The following is a 20,898-nucleotide window of genomic DNA, read 5'->3' on the forward strand; positions in this document are numbered from 1 at the left end:
GCGCAGTGGACGCTCTATCACAACAACAGCGGAATTGTTTATTGAGGGAGGAATGGGAAGTTTCAAGCCTTTTCCCAGGATGGAAAATTGATTTGTGGGAGAGATTCACTTCTAGGAGTTGAGGTTGTCACCCTCAGTGGCTTTCTTTTTATCTATAAAATTGTCACAAGTTGCCAAGAGGAGTATAAACCAGGGTTACTTGCCTTCTGTGGGATATCTTCGTAGTTCTAAAGCTCATTGGCTGGGCTTCTGGTGTAATCAGTGCCCATGCTGGGACTTCTCAGAGCAGAACGTGAGATCTTAGGGAGCAGCCTGACACTAAAGACAACATGAAACAACGAAGAGAGGACTTGATTGTAAATGCCCATGTTACTGGGGTTTGGGGGGGCTCTTTCTCCATTATTGTTCATCCAAGAATAGTATCAGGCTACTCTGAAATTCCTTATTCTGGGTCATTGTGGTTCGAGGAGCACATTTTTGTCTGAAGGAGCAAACAATTCCTGTTGTAACTTTTAAACATGAAAATCCACGCAGATAAATTTGAAGACAACCTCCGGTGCAGATACTTCTGGAGGCCCAAAGGGATGGAGCTGTGCTTTGGCATTCAGCACTATGCTGGGAAGGTGAGGCGAGTCAGTTATTAAACCTGAATTTGACAAGGGGTGAGTGTCCGTGTTACGCTGTTTGTGCCTCTCCTGGAGTTGCTTGCCAGTTTCTTTCTCCTCTTAATTCTTCTTGAGAACCTAATCATAATTCCCAAGCTTTCTCAGTGGTGTTGCTCACAGAAAGCCGCCCCTGGAAAAGAAGCAGTTTCTCGTAGGGGTGGCCCACAGAGCTGCCATCTGCTTCTCACCTGAGGTTTGGCCTCAAAGTGACAGCTCTCCAGAGAGAAACGTATCACAGCTTTTGGAGTGCTTAGTGGTGAACGTTCACATTTAGAAGTTATTTGGAGATGTGTGAGTAACAGAGGAGGGTTAGTATCCCAGTCGGGCTCAATTTTTAGTATTTTAAGTGTGTGTCTACAGGGCCCCAAAAATGTCTAGATGAAAATTCACTTTATCATACAGATGTTAAGCTTTTACAATATGAACTAAAATCTCCACTTTTCATACATTATGGCTCAATCTCAATTTCATGTTCCTGAAGCAGATTAGTGAGTGATTCAGGAAATTCTCTCCTCCCATAGCCAACAATTCATTGCTCAAGGTACTCTCGAAGGAGTCATTTGAATGATGGCCAGTTGATTCTGGCGGGGTCTGCTGAGGCCCCAGGCCCAGAATGTGGTAGGACTTCAACAAAAGGCATTTTGGATTATTTTGTTGACTTGAGACCTATTGAAATGATTCTTTACATTCATATCACGCCATTGAAATTAATTTTGCCTGACTGGACATTGGTTGAAAGGCAGTCTAATACAAGTGAAGGGGTTGTTTTTCTCCTCACATGGTATGAGATGATATGTGTTTTGGATCTTGCTTAGAAATTGCAATCCAGTTTTTGCTCTTAAAAGTTTTATTTCCCTTAGCCTTGAAGCCTGACTGCACATCCCACCCACCCTGGCCCCCACATCCCTGTTCTCTTCTGCCTCCTGCTCCCGTCCTCCTCCTCGCACCTCTCTTTCCATCTGTCCGTCCTTTTATACCTGTTCCATACCCACCATCCTCTTCCCTCTTTCTTCTTCTCTTTTCTTGATTTTAAGGGGAAAAGGATTCTTTTCCTTTGGGGCTCTGTGTCCTTTCCTGAATTCCTTTGCCACTCAACACTTATTTCCCTGGAGCATTCCTTAAAATTTGTCTGACCTGGATCCCCTCCGTCCCGAGAACTGAGAACTGCTCAGAATCCCTGAGCCATCACTCAGGTGCTACTACTGCCTTGGGAAGCAGTGAGAGGACAGTAGGTATGAGCGTGGAGCTACACTGCCTGGGTTGGGGTTGCCTGCCCATCACGGGTGAAATGTGTGATCATGGGCACAGTATTCAGCGCCTCTCTCGGCCTCTGTTTGCCCACCAATAAAATGGAGACAGTAACAGTGTTTTCCTCATAGGATGGATGCTTCATATTGTGAGTGCCCAATATAATTATTTTGATCTGATATTTCAATATGACTCTCTTCTTCGAAGAACAGTTGAATGAGAAGTTAAGATAAACTGGCCTCTAAAATATTACAATTTTCTTCCCTTATCTGGTGGTCTGAATTTAAAAGCATGCTGTGTCAAGATGAATTTTATACAGAGGTAGATTAACGAGCGACCTCAGACAGCGTGCCAGTGTCACCAGTGATGGACAGTATTGACTAACTTGCGATTTGCTATTCACGTTGCAGGTATTATATGATGCTTCTGGGGTTCTTGAGAAAAACAGAGACACTCTCCCTGCTGATGTGGTTGTCATACTGAGAACATCAGAAAACCAGCTTCTTCAGCAACTCTTTTCAATCCCTTTAACCAAAACAGGTACTTGGCACCCCTCTGAGAGCCCTGGGCCTAATGTTTCTGCAAGTCCTCTGGAGTTTTCCTGTAGTATCTAAACACTACAGAGGCTGCACTGCTCACATTTTGAACTTTGAGCAGGAGTAAAGGGCTGTTCAACTAAGTTCAAGAAAAGGAAAAATGACTATTTTTTTTTGCATCTAATTGCACAGCATCAATATATAAATGCATGTGTACACAGACACACTCACACACTTTCCGTAACATCAGCTCTTAGACTTCTCATTTTCTCTGCCTGCTTTTTATTCTTCCATTTATAAAACCGTATGTTATCATCAATTCATGCTAACACTCTAGAGTGGTCTTGATTTACTTAGAATTACTGGGAAGATTATTTCTATTTATGTATGGTTTCAAGTAAAGGGACTGGGGCCAAAATCATCCAATCAAGGGGTCCTCAGGAGTCAACTGTTCTAACTTCCCACCTAGCTTCACCCCACCACTCTCCTAAACCAACCTGAAACAGGTCTGTCGGTGGCCTACATACATAGCCTTTGCCTACCTACAGTCCGCTTCTGTTTAGTTGCTCAGTTAGTCCTCATACCAGGAGCAGGAAACTAGGGCCGATAAATGGAACATCCTGGTCTTTGCTGTTTCACCAAATGGATTCTAATTGGGTCAAGCTCCTTTGGTTTATCTGAGATTCTGCTGCCTTTGACTGGGCAGCAGACCGCATCTTCCCATAGCTCTCCTCTCCAGGGCTTTCTGTTTTTCAGGTTGTGTCTGGAAACAGCTGCAGATATGCTTTTAAGAAAGGAGTCAAAGAAACCTCTTTATCATTGTGCATAATTTCTTCTTTTCTTTCCATGTCCCTTGTGAAAACATTGACAGCATGTCTAGCATGGGGCCTTCGCATGCTAAAAGAGAGTGGTTGCCAGGTCTGAATTTTAGCCACATGCAAAGGAATGAAAAGCTTGGTTAAGAAAAAAGTCACAGTCTACAACCTTTGCTTCATCTTTACTTTGAAGCCAGGTTCTCAGCTTTTCTAAAACGTGTTCGTTTAAGCAAAGATAGTAGAGTGCCCATCAGAAGGCTGCCCTGCAGCTTCCTTTCCATACCTCCCTTGGGCATAGCCAGGATTTGATTCATTATCAACTTCTGGGAGTGTGGGCAGGTGTGGCAGGACTGGTGCTCCCTCATCAGACACTCAGGCATATGGACTCACTAGGTGAATCTCTACAGAGGCAAAGACATAACCATTATTAATAGGATACTTCTCTTTGAAATAAAATCTATCCAAATAGCTTCTTAGCTAGCATTTATACTCTCCCATAAATATGAGTGACGACTTGTCAGATCTGTTCACAACTTTCGAATTTCTGATTTTTCAACCTTTGGCAAAATGAAAACAAGTTTGCAGCCTGGGCCACTAGGTGGCGCTATGCAAGAAGTCAGGCTCTGCAGCCAGCCTCCTGTTGCCCTTGATCACCTAAAAGCCAGGAGGAACAGGAACAAAGAGATAGACTCTGCTCCTTATTTTTCGTTTTCTGCAAAAGAATTTTCCTCCTGCCTTGTAACGCTTTCTGAATCTTGCCTTGAAACTGTACTCCACACCACCTGGAAGAAACAAAAATGAAAAATAAGACTAGAACAAATGTGTTTTCCTGACAATCTCCCTGGTATTCCTGATTTGTATATTATGCAGAAAAATTTCTTTTGAAATCCTTAGCTTCCTTTTCTTCACATTTTGAGTTTAATTAAGAAGCCACGAGTCTACATCAAAACTAATAAGCTTGATTCTGTTTTCTTTTTCTGAACTTACTCATGTGAAAATGCCTTCGATCAACAGACATTTATAGAACAGCTGCTAATAATAAGGCACTGTATAGGCAGCAAAGGGCAATATAGAGGTAAAAATAGTATGGCTTTGCCTAAAAGCAACTGGAACTTTCTTTTACCTTCCTGTTCTATCTGGAATTGAACACTAATTTATCTCCTTATGATGCTATTTGCCCTCAAACCTCAGTTCTAAAGAGATTGTGCATCCTGGGTTGAAGGTCAGAATATTAATTAAACTCCTAAAATTTAAAACCTCCCTACTCTATATTTTTTGGTTTTATTATATTACAGCCTTTGAAAGTGGAAACACCTTCCCGGACAGAAATAGGTTGTATTGTTTTGGTGAAAATGCAAAGACTTGTATATTCCTTATGAAGGGAGACATGGCTTTCCAGCTCAGCATTCTGCATGGAAGCAAGGTCCTACACATCCTGGCATTTTGGAAAAGAATATGCTAATATTTTCAGTGCATGAGAAACCATTTTCTTGGTTGTTTTAATTTTTATTTATCTTGTCTCAAACCCTTAAGTTCTTAAATGGGGCACTAGTTCAGTGAGCACAGATATCAGGGATGGTTATTTTACAAACTTTTTTTAGGGGATGAACTGCAGAAAAGAAGGAAAAAGATCAAAGTTGGGAAACTTTGGAGGCTGTTAACCCCAAACTTAAAAAAGAGGTCTAACAAAAGACCTAAATAGACATTTCTCCAGTGAAGACATCCAGATGGCCAAAAGGCACATGAAAACATGCTCAACATCACTAATTATCAGAGAAATGCAAATCAAAACTACAATGAGGTACCCCATCATACCATCAGAATGACCATCATTCAGAAGTCCACAAATGATAAATGCTGGAGGGAGTGTGGAAAAATGGGAACCCTCCTATACTATTGGTGGGAAAGTAGTTTGGTGCAGCCATTATGGAAAACAGTATGGAGATTCTTCAAAAAAGCAGAAGTAAACTTACCATATGATTGATCCAGCAATCCTACTTCTGGGTATATATCTGGAGGGAACTCTAATTTGAAAAGGTACATACACCCCAGTGTTCATAGCAGCACTGTTTACAATAACCAAGACATAGAAGCAACCTAAATATCCATTGACAAATGAATAAATAAAAAATATAATACAACAGAATACTACTCAGCCATAAAAAGAATGAAATAATGCCATTTGCAGCAAGATGGGTGGACCTAGAGATTATCACACTAAGTACAGTAAGCCAGACAGAGAAAGACAAATATTGCATGGTATCACTTATATGTGAAATCTAAGAAATGACACAAATGAACTTATTTACAAAACAGAAACAGACTGATAGACATAGAAAACAAACTTAATGATACCAAAGGGGAATTAGGGAGAGGAATAAATTGAGAATTTGAGATTAGCAGATAGAAATCTACTAGAGTAGACAAACAAGTTTCTACTATATAGCACAGGGAACTATATTCAATATCTTGTAATAACCTGTAATGAAAAAGAATATGAAATATATATATATGTATAACTGAAGAATCACTATGCTGTACACCAGAAACTAACACAACATTGTAAATCAACTGTACTTCAATGAAAAAAAAAGAAGAGGTCCAGTGTTCGGCTTCTCAGTTTCAAGAGGGAAGACCTCTGTGGGATGTTGGTAATGCTCTGGCTGCTGGTCTTGGTGGTAGTTACATGGATATTTACTTTATAGTATTCATTATGCTGTATGTTTATATTTTGTACACTGTAAGTGCAGTCTATTTCACAATAATATTTTCCCCCCAAAAGAAAGAGAAGCTATCTTAAAATGCAAAGAAAAACTCTAATTTTTTTGTCTAAGTTTTCCTGTCCAGTGAAGTTGAAGTGTCCTGGCAGCCAGACTGCTGCTGTCCTTTGCTTTCAGACACAGGCATCAGAGAGCCTCCGGCTGACATTCCTTGAAACAGCCAGCCTCCTCTTTGGACCCCTGGACAGATGATAGTCCCTTCATTAGTGGATATCAAACAGAAGTATTGGTCCTTGGTTTAATCTCTTATCAGAGTTGAGAGGATTAACCTCTGGGTGTGTTTGTATAAAACCAGAGAGAGTAATCCAATTGGCATTTTCTTATTTCCTGTACCCACCTTCTTGTTCACTTTGGATACCCCCAAACACTGAAAAAGTTATAAAACATGGAGCATGAGCTCACGAGGCCCAGGGTTGTCAGCTTCTCCCAGGTTCCTGCAGCTCCCTTGCCAGCAGCTGTTTCTGCTGACAGGCAGCTGCCCCTGGCAGTGGAGATGCCTCTGCCTGAAAGGCACGCTCTCCTTCCTAGATGCTGAGTGACCATCCAGTAAACGAGGCAGCTGAGGCAGTGTGGATTCTCTCCATTTCCCTCTTTGCTTTTGCCACCACTCTTTGGTCCACAGATGGGCCACTTCAGACGTGATGAAATTTTCTTTGTAATTCTTCCTGTTGATAAGAAATTCCCTGAAGACTTTATATGTAAAAATTTGAAGTGGCAGCAACACTGCTTTCTAACCCTTCAGCTGGGACTTTTCAAACTGAACGATCGAGGTAGAAAAACATTAAAAGGAAGGATGTTATAACAAGGTTCTGTGGCATATTCTTCTGTTTGGGGAATGCTCCTCTTGCTATGAGTAAACTAGAGAAAAGTTCAAAAGGCTCAGGGGAGAAAAGAAAGGAGGGGGTTTCAAAAGGAACTTGAAAAAAATCCGTTTCTGTCTTTGAATCATGAATTCTGACTTCCAAATAGTAGTTTGGGGTTTTAAAGGAGTTAGGAACTTGGGAGAAACTAGGAAAAACAAGAGTAGTGCAGAGGGAATATTCTTTGAGCCCAAAGTCTGGTTTTGCTTCAGAATCTGGAACTGAGTTTTCTCTCCATTGCCTTCTTCTGTCCAAGGACATTCAGGTTTCACCCTTGGAATTTGATTTGCAGTAAAAGTCAGTAGTAAAGTCTCTACCTTGACTTCCATTTGCTACCCTTTTTATTTGGATGGGGAGGGAGGGGGATGAGCTTCTTTTCTTTTTACTTTTAATTTTATTTTAATAGGAGACTAGAGAAAATTTAACATAGTAAGGCACTCTAAGCCAGGTCTACAGCACTGGAAAGGAGAGGGAGGTGGAAAAGGGATGAGTAAGTGAATAAGATGGGAAGCAAAGGACTCAGGGCAGAGAGAGGGAAGCAGGTTGGAAAAACGATGGTAAGTCCCTGACACTGATCTGAAATGCTGTGGGTGGTCAGGGATGGCTCCTGGAAGGAACAGCTTGTGGGTGAGAAAGGAAAACTTGAGCAGGGATGTTAAAGACTAGCTAGAGAGAACCAAGGAGCCCCCAAGGAGTCTGTGTGGCTCTGAGTGTGAACAGATATTCAGTGAATACTTTTTCATTCTACATTCAGATCTACATCCATTCTGAGTTAATTTTTGTGTAAGGCGTGAGGTTGAGATTTATTTTTTAAAACAAGTATGTCCAGTTCTAAAATAATTTATTGAAATGACTACCCTTTCTCCATTGATTGCTTTTACATTTGTCAAAAACCTATTGGTCCTATTTCTGTGGATCTGTTTCATTGGTTTGCATGTCAGACACGTCACTGATTCCACACAGTCTTGACTCTTATAGCTTCATAGTTAATCTTAAAAGCAGATAGTGTGATTCCTCAAACTTTATTCTTCTGTTTCAAAATTGTTTTGGCTATTCCAGTTCCTTTGACTTTCCATATAAATTTTTAAAAGTAGCTTGTCTATATCTATTAAAAAATCCTGTTGAGATTGTGATTATAAGTGCATGAAATCTATAGATAAATTTGGGAAGAATTGACATCTTTACTATGTTGAATCTTTCAATCCATGAACACAGAATGTCTGCTTATTTGGATCTTCTTTGATTTCTTGAATCGGTATTTTGTTTTCAGCATATAGAGCCTGTACATGTTTTGTTAGAGTTATACCTAAGTATTTCAATTTGGAGAACTAGTATAATTTTGTTGTTGTTGTTTTTTCTCTCTTCAACTGTTTAATGCTCATGTATAGAAGTACCTGGGATTTTTGTAGATTGATCTCATCTCCTACAACCTTGCTAAACTCAGTTATTAATTCTAAGAGTTTTGTTTGATTTTGTTTTTGTAGGTGCTTTGGAATTTTCTACATAGACAGTCATATTGTCTGTAAATAAGCAGCCTTTTATCTTTCTTCCCTATCTTATACCTTTTATTTCTTTTTCTTGCCATATATGACTGGCTATGACTTTCAGTAGAGAGTCGAATAGAAGTGGTGAGAGGAGACATCTTGCTTGGTTCCAGATCTTGAGGGAAAGCACGCAGTTTTTCACCATTAAGTATGATGTTAGCTGTAGGTTTTAGGAAGGTGCCCTTTAACTTTCTATTCCTTCCATCTGGAACATTTTTCCCCAAGACATACCCATGGCTAGTTTTTTCACTTTCTTCAGGTCTTTTCTCAAAATCTATTTTTCCCAGCTACCCTAATAAAAATGCCAGCCAACTCAATATTTATAAACCTATTTCCTATTTTATATTTTCCCTTAGCACTTATCACTACCTTACATACTATATACACTTCGCTTATTTATTTTCTATTTTCCTCCACTGTAATGTAAGTCCCAAGCTGGCAGGGATTTTTGTCTGGTTTGTCCATTACTGTATCCACAAAATCTTGACTAATACCTGGCATGTACTAGCCATTCTCTGTGTATTTGCTGAATAAATAAATAGATGGTGGAACCAAATCTACCCATCCACCTGCATCTGTTCCCATTTTGTTTTCCTTTTAATCCAAATGACTGAACTGTCCCTGCTCTTACTAGAAGCCAGCTCTCCACTTGTCCTCTACCTTCCTTCCCCTGTCACCTTCACAAGGACTTTTATACTGCAAGTGTTCCTCCTCTCTTTTGTATCATCTATTTATTCCTCTTTGTTAATCATTCTCATTAATATAATATCTTCCATCTTCTTGACCCCTTGTTACGGGTTGATGGGTAGAATTATGCCTCCCCCCCACCAAAAGATATGTTGAAGTCCTAACCCCCAGTGCCTCAGAATGTGACTTTATTTGAAAATAGGGTCTTTACAGAGGCAATCAAGGTAAAATGAGATCATCAAGGTGGGCCCTAAACCAATATGACTGGTGTCCTTATGAAAAAGGAAAATTTGGGCAGAGATACAGAGAGAACGTCACGTGAAGATGAAGTCAGAGAGCAGGGTGGGGTGTCTACAGCAGCTCTCAGCTGAGTCTCCTCACTAGACGAGTTTCTGCTCTTGCCTCATTAAGCCTGACAGCTGAACTGCCATCTTTCTAAAGATGTAAATCTGATCGTGTCACTTCCCTGCTTAAAGCCTCCAGTGGCTCCTCATCACACCTAGACTAAAATCCAAACACCTTTCTTCGTCTAATACTTATGTGAGCTGTCCCTGCCTGCCTCTGTCCCCATCTCCTTGGACTCCACCCCTCACTCTCTGCCTTCATTCTATTCCTCAGATATTCATAGCCTTTTCCTGACTTGGCACCAGCAGCTCACTCTGCCTGGAACATTCTTTCCCCAGATCTTTACACATCTATCCTTGTGATTTAGAAATTGAGCTCAAATGATACTTCACCAAAGAGGCCTTCTCTGTCCACCCAATGGAAAACAGCCCCATGCTTCCCGACTCTCTCACGTCACCCTATTTCCCTGTCTCCTTCGGGAGCTGACATTAGCCTATCCATCTCTACTCCACAACCCACGCCCCATGCCTAGGACACAGGAGTCCTAACAAATATTTGTTAAGTCAGTAACTCCTGCAAGGGAGAAACTAAGGCTAAAATCCAATCTTCACTCCTAATCTGTATTAGTTTCCTAGGACTGACAAAGCAAGGCACCACAAACAAAAAGTGACTTAAACAAAAGGTATTTATTGTCTCATCGTTTCGGAGGCTGGAAGTCCAGGAACAAGATGTTGGCAGGTTTGGTTTCTTCTGAGGTCTCTCTGCTTGGCTTACAGTTGGCTGCTGTCCCAGTGACCTCATGTGGTCGCCCCTTAGTCTGTGCGTATATTGTCTGTGTCCTAATCTCTGCTTCTTACAGGACCAGTCATACTGGATCGGGGCCTACCTCTGTGACTTCATTTTACCTTCCTCGCATTCAAAAGTTCCTAGCTCCAAATTTAGCCACATTCTGAGAGACTAGGAGTTAGGACTCTAACAAATGAACGTGGTGGGGGAGGGGTGACAGTTCAGCCCATCACAGATCACTAATTGCTGAGGGAGCTGCTCAATAGGAACCTCCTTCCCAGCAGGGCGTCTGGGGCCACCGCCTTGCCCCTACAGCCCAGGGACAGCCAGTGAGCAGCCAGAGAGTGTGCAGCCTTGTCCAGAGACAGAGAGCTCTGCCCTCTCTCATTCCTTCCTCCTTCCTCCCGCACCAAAGGAGCTAGCCCGGAGGAGAGGTGTGGGGGAGATGCCTCCTGTGAGCCAGCCTGGAGTGAGAGGGGCAGTGGGGAAAAGAGCTTTGAATTGAAATACTATTAAAAGTTAACAATAAATAAGAATGAATCTTCAAAACCAGAAGTAATCTTTAATAACAAAAAATACCTGAAAATCTGTGAAACAGGACTTAAGTATAGTTAAGGGAACTACCATCCTCATGGGAAGGTGAGGGTTCAGCATGAGTGGGGAGGTTACAGGAAAAAGTGAAACTATTTCTTTCTTATTTAACCTCAGTGAACTGAGATGCCTCAGGACCCTGATTTCATCCTCAGGGCACAGCAGAGAACCACAGAGCTTTTTGCAGGTGTGACCCTGATAGGCTGGCAGATTCATCACTAGCAGGGGATTCCTCCCTGCACCAGCCTGGAATGAATGAGAGTTAGAGTCTTGTCTCTGAAACAGGGCAGATGGCACCAAAGTTCACTTGTGAATAATGGAACTAGCAAATGTTAATTGCGTGGGCTCCTCTTCTCCAGCAACCTACACTCAGAGCTGTACTTTGGTTTACCCAGTGGTGCATTTCTGCCTCATGCCACTATCTTGTCTACTTGGGAAGACCGTAAGCTACATGGAAGCAAAGACGGTGTCTTCTGTTTCACTGATATACAGAACATACAGTCAGGACTGTTCACAGTACTTCACCACTCCACGCCATTACCCATGCTGATTCTGCTTTCTGGGATTAATTCTGTCCCTCTACCCTCATCAGCACATCTTTGATCCCTGCACCTCCCCTGCCTCCTAATCTTTTTTTTTTTCCCTTTGAAACTCAGCCCCAGCTAGCATCACCTCCTCCAGGAGGTTGTTGGTCTGGGTTGAGTGAAATCCCTGGGGCCTCAGGAATGTCATTTCCATGAGGACAGGATCTTGTCCATTTAGTTGGTGCCTCTTTCCAGCTCCCAGAGAGGCACCTGGCACATGGGAGGTGCTCAGGACGGTCTGTCTGTCCAGGCAGAGAGTGAAGTGTGTGAACAGAATTTCCTGGTGGTCCTGAGAGCAATTGTAGCACATCAGAAATGTGGGTCATCCTGTGATTTATGGTGGTGGCTGGGAGCCCACCAGCATCAGAAATTTATTTTAAGAAGCTGTGAAATTCAGAGAGAAAGAGCTCCATTTAGAACTCCCTACTCTATGAGTCTGGAGGGATGAGTGTGAAGCCCTTAGGACTCGGGGCCAGGGAGGTGCAGCTACAATTGCAGTTATATCCAGCATCTGAAATTGATTGCCAGCCCCCTTCCCTGGTGGAGTGGGCAGGGTGGGGCTTCCCCAGAAACAGGCAGCACACATATGCTTATAGTACAGACTGTACTTTGCTGGAAAACAGGAGATCCACGTACCCGCTCAGAAACGTGGCCGCCCTGGGGACTCTGGGTGCGTGTGTGGCCACTCCCTTAAATTACTGCCACAGCGGGCAAGGAGGACCAGTCAGGAGGACTCTGCTGCCTCTGTGAGGTTCTGTGGGGAACAGCATCCCTTTCTGCCCTTCAACAGGCTGGAGAAGGAGGCAGAGGGTCCTGGCAACAGCTGGACAGGAGAAACTTCACACCTTCCTGCCTCTCTTTGTTAATGCTTTTCAGCCCTTGCCTCAAAGAATCTTTGATTTTTTTTGTTAGGCTTGTTGAGGACAAAATGTGCATGTGGTGTGGTTGTAGGGGTAAGAGAGTATCTCTTGGAATTCTCATTTTGCTCTTTTCCCCTCCTATTCCTGAGTGCCTCTAGGTTTTGAATTTGTATTCTCCATGTGCTATTTTTTTTGTTTATTTGTGTGTTTTGTTTTGTTGCTCATATGTAAGCAGCTTAAATGTTTCTTTCCTTTTAAAAAGTTTATCTGCAGTTTTTTCTACCCCATCAGCTATGGTGGAATAAAGAGCTGTGGACTATAAGCCAGGAGACAGGCTGGGATGCTGAGACTGACCTGGGTTGGTACTTTGCATCCAGCAGATTTAATTCAGTTCTCTAAACCACCTTCCTATATTCAAAGAATAACCTCTCCATTAGAAGGAAGCTTAAGGTCAAACATACCAACCTCTAGTAATCTTTGGGCCAAACTTTGTCTGGAGTTAGTGGTTTGAAAACTTTCACTGGGTTCTCTTTTGTTCTTTGGTCTATTGCACCATGCTGTCCAGTGTGATAGAAAATGTTGTTAGCCACATTTTAATAAGTAAGAGGAAATAAGTTGTCCTATTCCATTTGGGCTGCTATAACAAAATAGCACAGACTGGATGGCTAATAGACAACAGAAATTTATTTCTCACAGTTCTGGAGGCTGGGAAGTCCAAGCTCAGGGCTACAGCAGATTTGGTGGCTGGTGAGAACACACTTCCTGATACACAGCCATTTTTCCACTGTGTCCTTATATGGACAAGGAAGCTCTCTGGGGCCTCTTTAATAAGGGCACTAATCCCACTGATGAGGGCTCTGCCTTCTTGAATCACTTGATTAATTCCCAAAGGCCCTACCTTCAGGTATCATCACATTGGGGGTTAGGATTTAGCATCGGAATTTGGGGGGGGTGGGGGACACAAACATTTAGTAGCACAGATGAAATTAATTTTAATATATCTTTACTCAACATGTCAAAAATATTATCATTCAACATGTAATCAGTATAAAAATTATTGAGATATCTTTTTGTTTTTTTACTAAGTCTTTGAAATCTGTTGTGTATCTTACCACACATCTCGATTCACATCTCGATTCGGACTAGCTACAGCTCATGTGTTCAGGAGCTGCCGTGTTGAGTAACGTGGCTGCAGAGTCGCCACCCAGGCTGCGGAGTACCTTGTCCCTGCTCCCAGAGGGATGCGCAGGGATACCAGAGAGCCTTCTTGCTGGCCTTCCGAAGAAAATAAGTTCTTGTCTCTTCATGCAACAGTATCTTACTGCGTCTGACTTGACCTCAGCCTGTTTCCCAGTGTGGGGGAGCAGTCACTGTTCTGGGTTTGCAGAGTTCCAGCATAAACTGTTTAACAGTTCCTGTGACTCTCTTTACAGAGGTAGAAAGGTCTCATATTATCAGTATCAGGAGCAATGTTTGCCCAAGTGTGTTTCATGAAACTCTGGGTTTGTGGGGTATGATGAGATGTGAGGTGAATAAGAGCTTTCCATGGGCAAAAAGTGTAGGAATACTGAGTCTGAAAATACAGTAAGTGTGTTTACTGCAGAAATACCAAGAGATGGCTCTCGTGTACAGGGCTTCTGTAACCAGTAAGGTGCATTTTTTTGTGAAAAGCATCCGTAGTGTCAAGAGTCAAAGGGGACCCACTGAGGCGATGCTGTTCAGAACATCTCCCTGAGTCTTTCTTTTTCAGGGCAACCTTCCACTGTAAGTCTTAAATCCATTTCCAAAAGTTCCTCATGCTTTCCTAGCTCCAGAGATCCTGTTGCTGCTATGTCCTTGAAAAACAAAAACTAAAGTAACCTTCACTGATGAGTCATAAAAATGGCTCTAATATTGGGAAAGTTAGTATCTGTTGTGAATCAGATACACTTGCTTTCCTCAACAGATTTTAATACTTCTTTCGTAGCTCCTAAATGTGATAGTGAATATACATTTTATTTTTAAGTGGCAGTACAGTTTAGGGCCACTTTATTTCTTTAATGATCTTGTCAAATACAGAAAATATGGCAGCTTTGAATTTTCAAATGGTCAGAAATGCAAGGAAAACAAATTCTTTTTTCACCAGCATCCTTCTCATTCATAGAGAATAAATATGTTCCCATTTAAGATGAAAGGTTCTTCGCATTTATTTCATAGCTCATATTGGAGGGAAAGTCTCAAGCTCATTTACAGTTTATTAATTCATCCCACTATAAAATCTCTTTATAATGGGGCTTTCAGGGCATCTCCCCTTCCCCCCACCTTGCTAAAAGATAACTCCAGGCACTTCAAGTGAATTAGAAACAAAGCCTTCATAATTAGAAACTCTCTACTTAGAAATGGATCACAACTTACCACTTTTTTTCCCCCAGGAATTTGGGTCATGTTAATAAAAACTGTATTTTTCTCTTTAGAACATAAGACCAGCTTCTAACAGTCTGGTCCATATGTTAGAAGCACATAAAAGTTAATCATTTTGCTCTGGTGCCAGCGTGTTGTGTGTGAAGAGAAGCTGTAAACCACAGCTGCGTGGAGTAACACTTGTGAACTTTACTGGTTTGCACATGTGAGATGTCAGTAAAATAAATAAAATGTCATTTAACTGTACTCGAGAGTTGGAAGTAGGAGAGGAGTGCTGAGATTTTATAAAGGTTTGCGTTGAGGAGAGTGGTTCCATTCGTTATAGGATATCACAGGGAGAGGTCAAGGTATCCAGAAACCAAATCAGCTATTTTCCAGATGATCAGGGTGGGCTTAGCCAGAATAGTGATTGCGGGATAATTAGTGGGAATCGTTGTGCGGTTGACCTAGTTCCGTGTGTAAATGACTGAACAATCCAGACATCATCTAAAATCAGTCGGGTTCAGTCAGTTTAGCCAGGCGGCAGTCCCATCGGTTACTCAGTGGTCTACCTTGAATATGGTCAGAAACCCTGAAACAACCACAAAATCTTACTAGGCCATCCTAGTTGATGGATTGTCTCAGCATTACTGCTCAGTGCTCTGCATGGCAGATATGGACCATACACTTGTATACTCTTTGCTGCCATTTCCCTTCTTGGTGAACTGGGGACATGGCTCGCAGTGTTGTCATATTAAATACTCCTTTTCACACACTTAGCACAATATCTAGTACATTGTAAATATTCATTAATGTTAGTATTTAAGTATTGCTACCTGTTTTCTGATCTGGAGCAGATGGACAAATATAGGGCAAAATAAGTGGATTTCTGTAGGTATTTCCTTATTGTTGATGGATTTTTAAAAAGACAGTAGGTAATATTATACAATACTGTAAGTTCGTTCTTTCTTTCTTTCTTTCTTTCTCTCTTTCTCTCTTTCTTTCTTTCTTTCTCTTTCCTCTTTCATGACTTCTATGTTTTAAAAATAGTACCTTAAGAAGATAAACAGAAAAGAATAAAATAAACCCTCAAACCTTAAATCCTCAGTTTATTTATTTTCTTTTCTAGTCATCAAACCCAACATTTAATGAGGCTCTAGGCAAGAGAAAATTGGATATTCTGTAAAACTCTGATCAACCAAAAACTCTAATTAATAACATTTTGTAAATCTCAAAATACATGCTAAGGAGATGGTCACTGAGCTGAGTCAAGTGATTTAGCTTAATCTAAAACTCCTTAGCTGACTAGGACCTCTAGGGGTTCCATGTGGGTCTAATCAAATTCCCTATACCAGCACCATCTGCATCTCCACTCGCCACTGAAACTCTGTTAACTATAAATTTAACAGAAACACTTTATTCCCAAAGCTCAATAAACATTCATCCAGCCTTCTGGATGATGAAACCCAGACACTAAAAAGGCAAGTAACTTATTCAAGGCCTCCTAATAAGTGACAGAACTCAGACAAACCCCAGGTGGTTTGACCCTAGAACTCACAATCTTAACCACTTTACCTTTGCAATCCAGGCCTCAAATAGCTTGAGCAAAGATTCCAAAATATGAAGGGATGGCCAGAAACCAGAAAAAAGTTCAGGGTATGTGGAGGGAAGTGAGGTGTGCTGGGATCTGCCTAGAGAGCCATTGAATGTCATGGTAAATAAAATTTAAGGCTACATACTTTATTCATTCGCTCATTCATTCACATATATTTATTGAGTGATTACTGTGTGCTAGGTAAATTGTGCTAAGCACTAGAAGTACAGAGTGGTAAGCAGAACTGACTTGGTACTTACCCTAGCGGAGCTTAGATTCCAATGAAGAGACAGTGTTAATGATGGGTATAATTCATGGGGAGCTTTCAGTGTCATACCTGGAACATCTTTGGCTTTGATGAGACATTCTCTAGAAACATTTAAATCATAAGTCTATTTCATTCAGGCTTATTACTCACCCATGGTTCTACACCAACTCTGTAAAATGGTTCACAGTCAATTGCTATTTCTTTGGAATAATGAGCCACAGTGATTTTGGATGACTGAAAGAAGAATCTGTGATACTGAAGTTTGCCAGGACATGGTAGATATGATCCATCTATAAAAATCAAGGGTAGAAATCATCTAAAATATTGTTCTGGTGCACTGGAGCATCTTCACTAAACTTTTTTCTAGCATCTACTACATGTAGGGCACTTTATAAGTCTTGTAGCAGGTGCAGAAGAAATATTTTTTGAATGACTGAGAATAGAAATGCTTAGTACCTGGCTTCAGAGACCTTGTAACCTGTATAAGGAATCAAATCATTTCTAAAGATAAATACCAATATAAGTAAAATGACTTAAAAGGACTGCACTGACTTAAAAGGACTTCTCAGACACAAGTGCACTGACTGGCTGCAGCCTCTAGAATTAGCACAGAGTTGTGATGCTTGTAGAGTTCCTTCAACAGAGAAATCTTTTTTTGTTGGCCTTTATTCTCAATAGATTCTATTTTTTAAAAGAAAAAATTAATTGGGTTCCATGTCTATAGTGTAAGAGTTTAATGTACGCAGATTTGGAAACCAAACAGTTGTTCTGGATACTGTATCACAGTTCCATGCAGCCAGCTTCTCCAAAAAAGCAAAGCCTGTACTTGAAATAAAGCTTACATTAACTTCATCCTTCAACAGCATGCCACCTAAAGTTCAGTAAAAGAATCTTTCTGATCAATGCCATTTTATGAATTGGTAAGAACAACACAAATTTGAGAGTGAGAATGTGGGTGTGTGGATGTGCAGAAATCCTGTGGCAGTGTAGCTTAGATGAGTCATATTGGCCAGTTCTGTTATGAGCTTTCTTTCCTTTAGAGCATTGCCTTTCTCGCTATGCCTCTCCTTTTCTGGATTGTTAAACTACTACAGTTTCTCTCAAAGATATAGACCAGAATGTTCAGATGAGGTCCTTTAAAAAAGCACTAGATGTGAAATAGTCATTCACTGAAAGAAAACAAAGTAACTGGTAAGTGTGAAAATTAAGCTTGGCTACCTACAGATCAAAAGTTAACCTTGAATGCTTTCGGAGTCTTAGTGGGAAAAAGGATTTACTTAAGTGATGATTGCATTCATATTGGTGCCTAGCTTTTCAAAATGGCTGGTATTTGCTAACATGCAAACTGAAAGAAGCATAATTTCTTATTAGGAGAATATATAGTATGAAGATATTGCAGATAACACCTTGAATTACTTAAGTCTTAAAAACATTGCAGGGTGGGAGCAAAAAACTAGACCTCTGTCCCCTCTCTCACATGCTAAGGAAGAAGAGTGATGTAAAAATTAGAGATCTGAATAAGCTCACTTTAGCCGCAACAGCAAGGGAAGGAGTAACTGGAAAGAGACCACAAGAACAGAGCCATTGTTAGTTGCTCATGGTGATCAGCTGTGAAGAGAGCGTTGGCAAGTTAAATATCCAGGCCTCAGTCAAACCGTTATTTAAGCTTCCTCCATTGATCTAAGCCACACTGTCATCACCACCCCTCTGTCTTTTGCTCCCTGCCAAACTGCTAAAACATAATACATTGTGAAGATTTTAGTTTTATCCTCTTTATTTTGTTCTTTCTTATTTTCCCCACCTCACCGATCTTTTAAGATAAATTTACAACCCTGGATAGAATTTCAGAGCTGAATGGAAACCCGACACTGCTCAACCTTCTTCATTCCAGTTTGCATCCACAGTTGTTACTCTTACTCATTTGCTTGTTGGTCAGCTTGAGGTTGCTTTTTTATTTAAACAAAAAAAAAAGGAGAGAGGGACTTTATTTCTTAGAACAGTTTTAGGTTCTCAGCAAAACTGAGAGGAAGTTACAGAGATTTCCCATCCAGGCTCTGCCCCTGCAGATGCAGCCTCCCCCGTGACTGGCATCCCCCGCCAGAGTGGTACATCTGTTACAACTGATGAGCCTCCATTGATACATCACTATCACCCCAAATCCATAGTTTACATTACGGTTCACTTTTGGTATTGTACATTCTGTGGGATTGGACAAATGTATAATGACACATATCTATCATTATAGTGTCATACAGAATATTTTCATTGCCCATAAAATCCTCTGTGCCTTGCCTTTTCATCTCTCCCCTGAACCCCTGATCTTTTTATTATCTCCATAGTTTTGCTCTTTCCAGTTGAATCATATAGTATGTAGCCCTTTTAGATGGCTTTTTTCACTTAGTAATATACATTTAAGGTTTTTCCATGTCTTTTCATGACTTCATTCATAGCTTATTTTTTTTTTAGCACTCAATAATCCATTATCTGGATGTATCTCAGTTTACTTATCCATTCACCTACTGAAAGACATCTTGGTTGCTTCTAATTTTTGGCAAAACATTTTTGTGTGGATGTATTTTCAACTCCTTTGGGTAGGTACCAAGGAGCAGGATTGCTGGAAAATATGTAAGAGTATGTTTATTTTTGTAAGAAGCCACCAAACTGTCTTCCAAAGTGGCTGTACCATTTTGCACTTCCCACCAGCAATGAATGAGAGTTCCTGTTTCTCCACATCCTCACCAGCATTTGATGAAGTCACTGTTCAGATTTTGGCCTTTTTAATGGTGCATAGTTTTATCTCATGTTTTAATTCGCATTTACCTAATGATATATCATGTGGAGCATCTTTTCGTATTCTTAGTTGTCATCTGTGTATCTTCTTTGGTGAGGTATCTGTTAACGTATTTGGCCCATTTTTAAGTCTGATTTTTTTTGTTTTCTAATTGTTGAGTTTCAAGAGTTCTTTATATGTTTTGAATAATTCTTTATCAGATGGGTCTTCCTCAATTTTTTTTTCTGACGTTGCTTTTTTTTGTGGATAAATGATTTTATTTTATTTTTTCCAACATTTTTATTGAGTTATAATCATTTTACAATGTTGTGTCAAATTCCAGTGTAGAGCACAATTTTTCAGTAATACATGAACATATATATATTCATTGTCACATTTTTTTCTCTGTGATGAGCTACCATAAGATCTTGTATATATTTCCCTGTGCTATACAGTATAATCTTGTTTATCTATTCTACATTTCGATATCCCAGTTCTGTCCCTTCCCACCTCCTACCCCTTGGCAACCACAAGTTTGTATTCTATGTCTCTGAGTCTATTTTTGTTTTGTATTTATGGGTTTTTTTTGTTTGTTTGTTTGTTTAGATTCCACTTATGAGCCATCTCATATGATATTTTTCTTTCTCTTTCTGGCCTACTTCACTTAGAATGACATTCTCCAGGAGCATCCATGTTGCTGCAAATGGCATTATGTTGTCAGTTTTTATGGCTGAATAGTATTCCATTGTATAAATATACCACATCTTCTTTATCCAGTCATCTGTTGATGGACATTTAGGCTGTTTCCATGTCTTGGCTATCGTAAATAGTGCTGCTATGAACATTGGGGTGTAGGTGTCATTTTGAAGTAGGGTTTCTTCTGGATATATGCCCAGGAGCAGGATTCCTGGGTCGTATGGTAAGTCTATTCCTAGTCTTTTGAGGAATCTCCATACTGTTTTCCACAGTGTCTGCACCAAACCGCATTCCCACCAGCAGTGTAGGTGGGTTCCCTTTTCTCCACAGCCTCTCCAGCATTTGTCATTTTTGGATTTTTGAATGACGGCCATTCTGACTGGTGTGAAGTGATACCTCATTGTAGTTTCGATTTGCATTTCTCTGATAATTAGTGATATTGAGCATTTTTTCATGTGCCTATTGATCATTTGTATTTCTTCCTTGGAGAATTGCTTGTTTAAGTCTTCTGCCCGTTTTTGGATTGGGTTGTTTCTTTCTTAGTAAGTCGTATGAGCTGCTTATATATTCTGGAGATCAAGCCTTTGTTGGTTTCATTTGCAAAAATTTCTCCCATTCTGTAGGTTGTCTTTTTGTTTTACTTCTGGTTTCCTTTGCTGTGCAGAAGCTTGTAAGTTTAATTAGGTCACATTTGTTTATTCTTGCTTTTATTTCTATTGCTTGGGTAGACTGTCCTAGGAGAACATTTTTGAGATTTATGTCAGATAATGTTTTGCCTGTATTTTCTTCTAGGAGGTTTATTGTATCTTGTCTTATGTTTAAGTCTTTGATCCATTTTGAGTTGATTTTTGTGTATGGTGTAAGGAGTGTACTAGTTTCATTGATTTACA

General features: G+C 40.5%; 1 protein-coding gene across 8 annotated transcripts in view; it reads left to right on the plus strand.

The window, feature by feature from the left end:
- The window catches only part of MYO3B (myosin IIIB), a 427,394-nt gene that overhangs the window by 250,639 nt on the left and 155,857 nt on the right, over positions 1–20,898 (plus strand). For all 8 annotated transcript variants that reach the window (XR_012072650.1, XM_072961115.1, XM_072961116.1 and 5 more), the window contains 2 exons: positions 535–623; positions 2,324–2,453. Coding sequence is in view for 7 of the 8 variants with exons in the window: in XM_072961115.1 (XP_072817216.1) it covers positions 535–623; positions 2,324–2,453 (219 nt within the window). In the remaining variant the exon portion in view is untranslated. The remainder of the gene's footprint in view (positions 1–534; positions 624–2,323; positions 2,454–20,898) is intronic.

This window comes from Vicugna pacos, chromosome 5, assembly GCF_048564905.1.
Source record: "Vicugna pacos chromosome 5, VicPac4, whole genome shotgun sequence".
NCBI lineage: Eukaryota > Metazoa > Chordata > Mammalia > Artiodactyla > Camelidae > Vicugna > Vicugna pacos.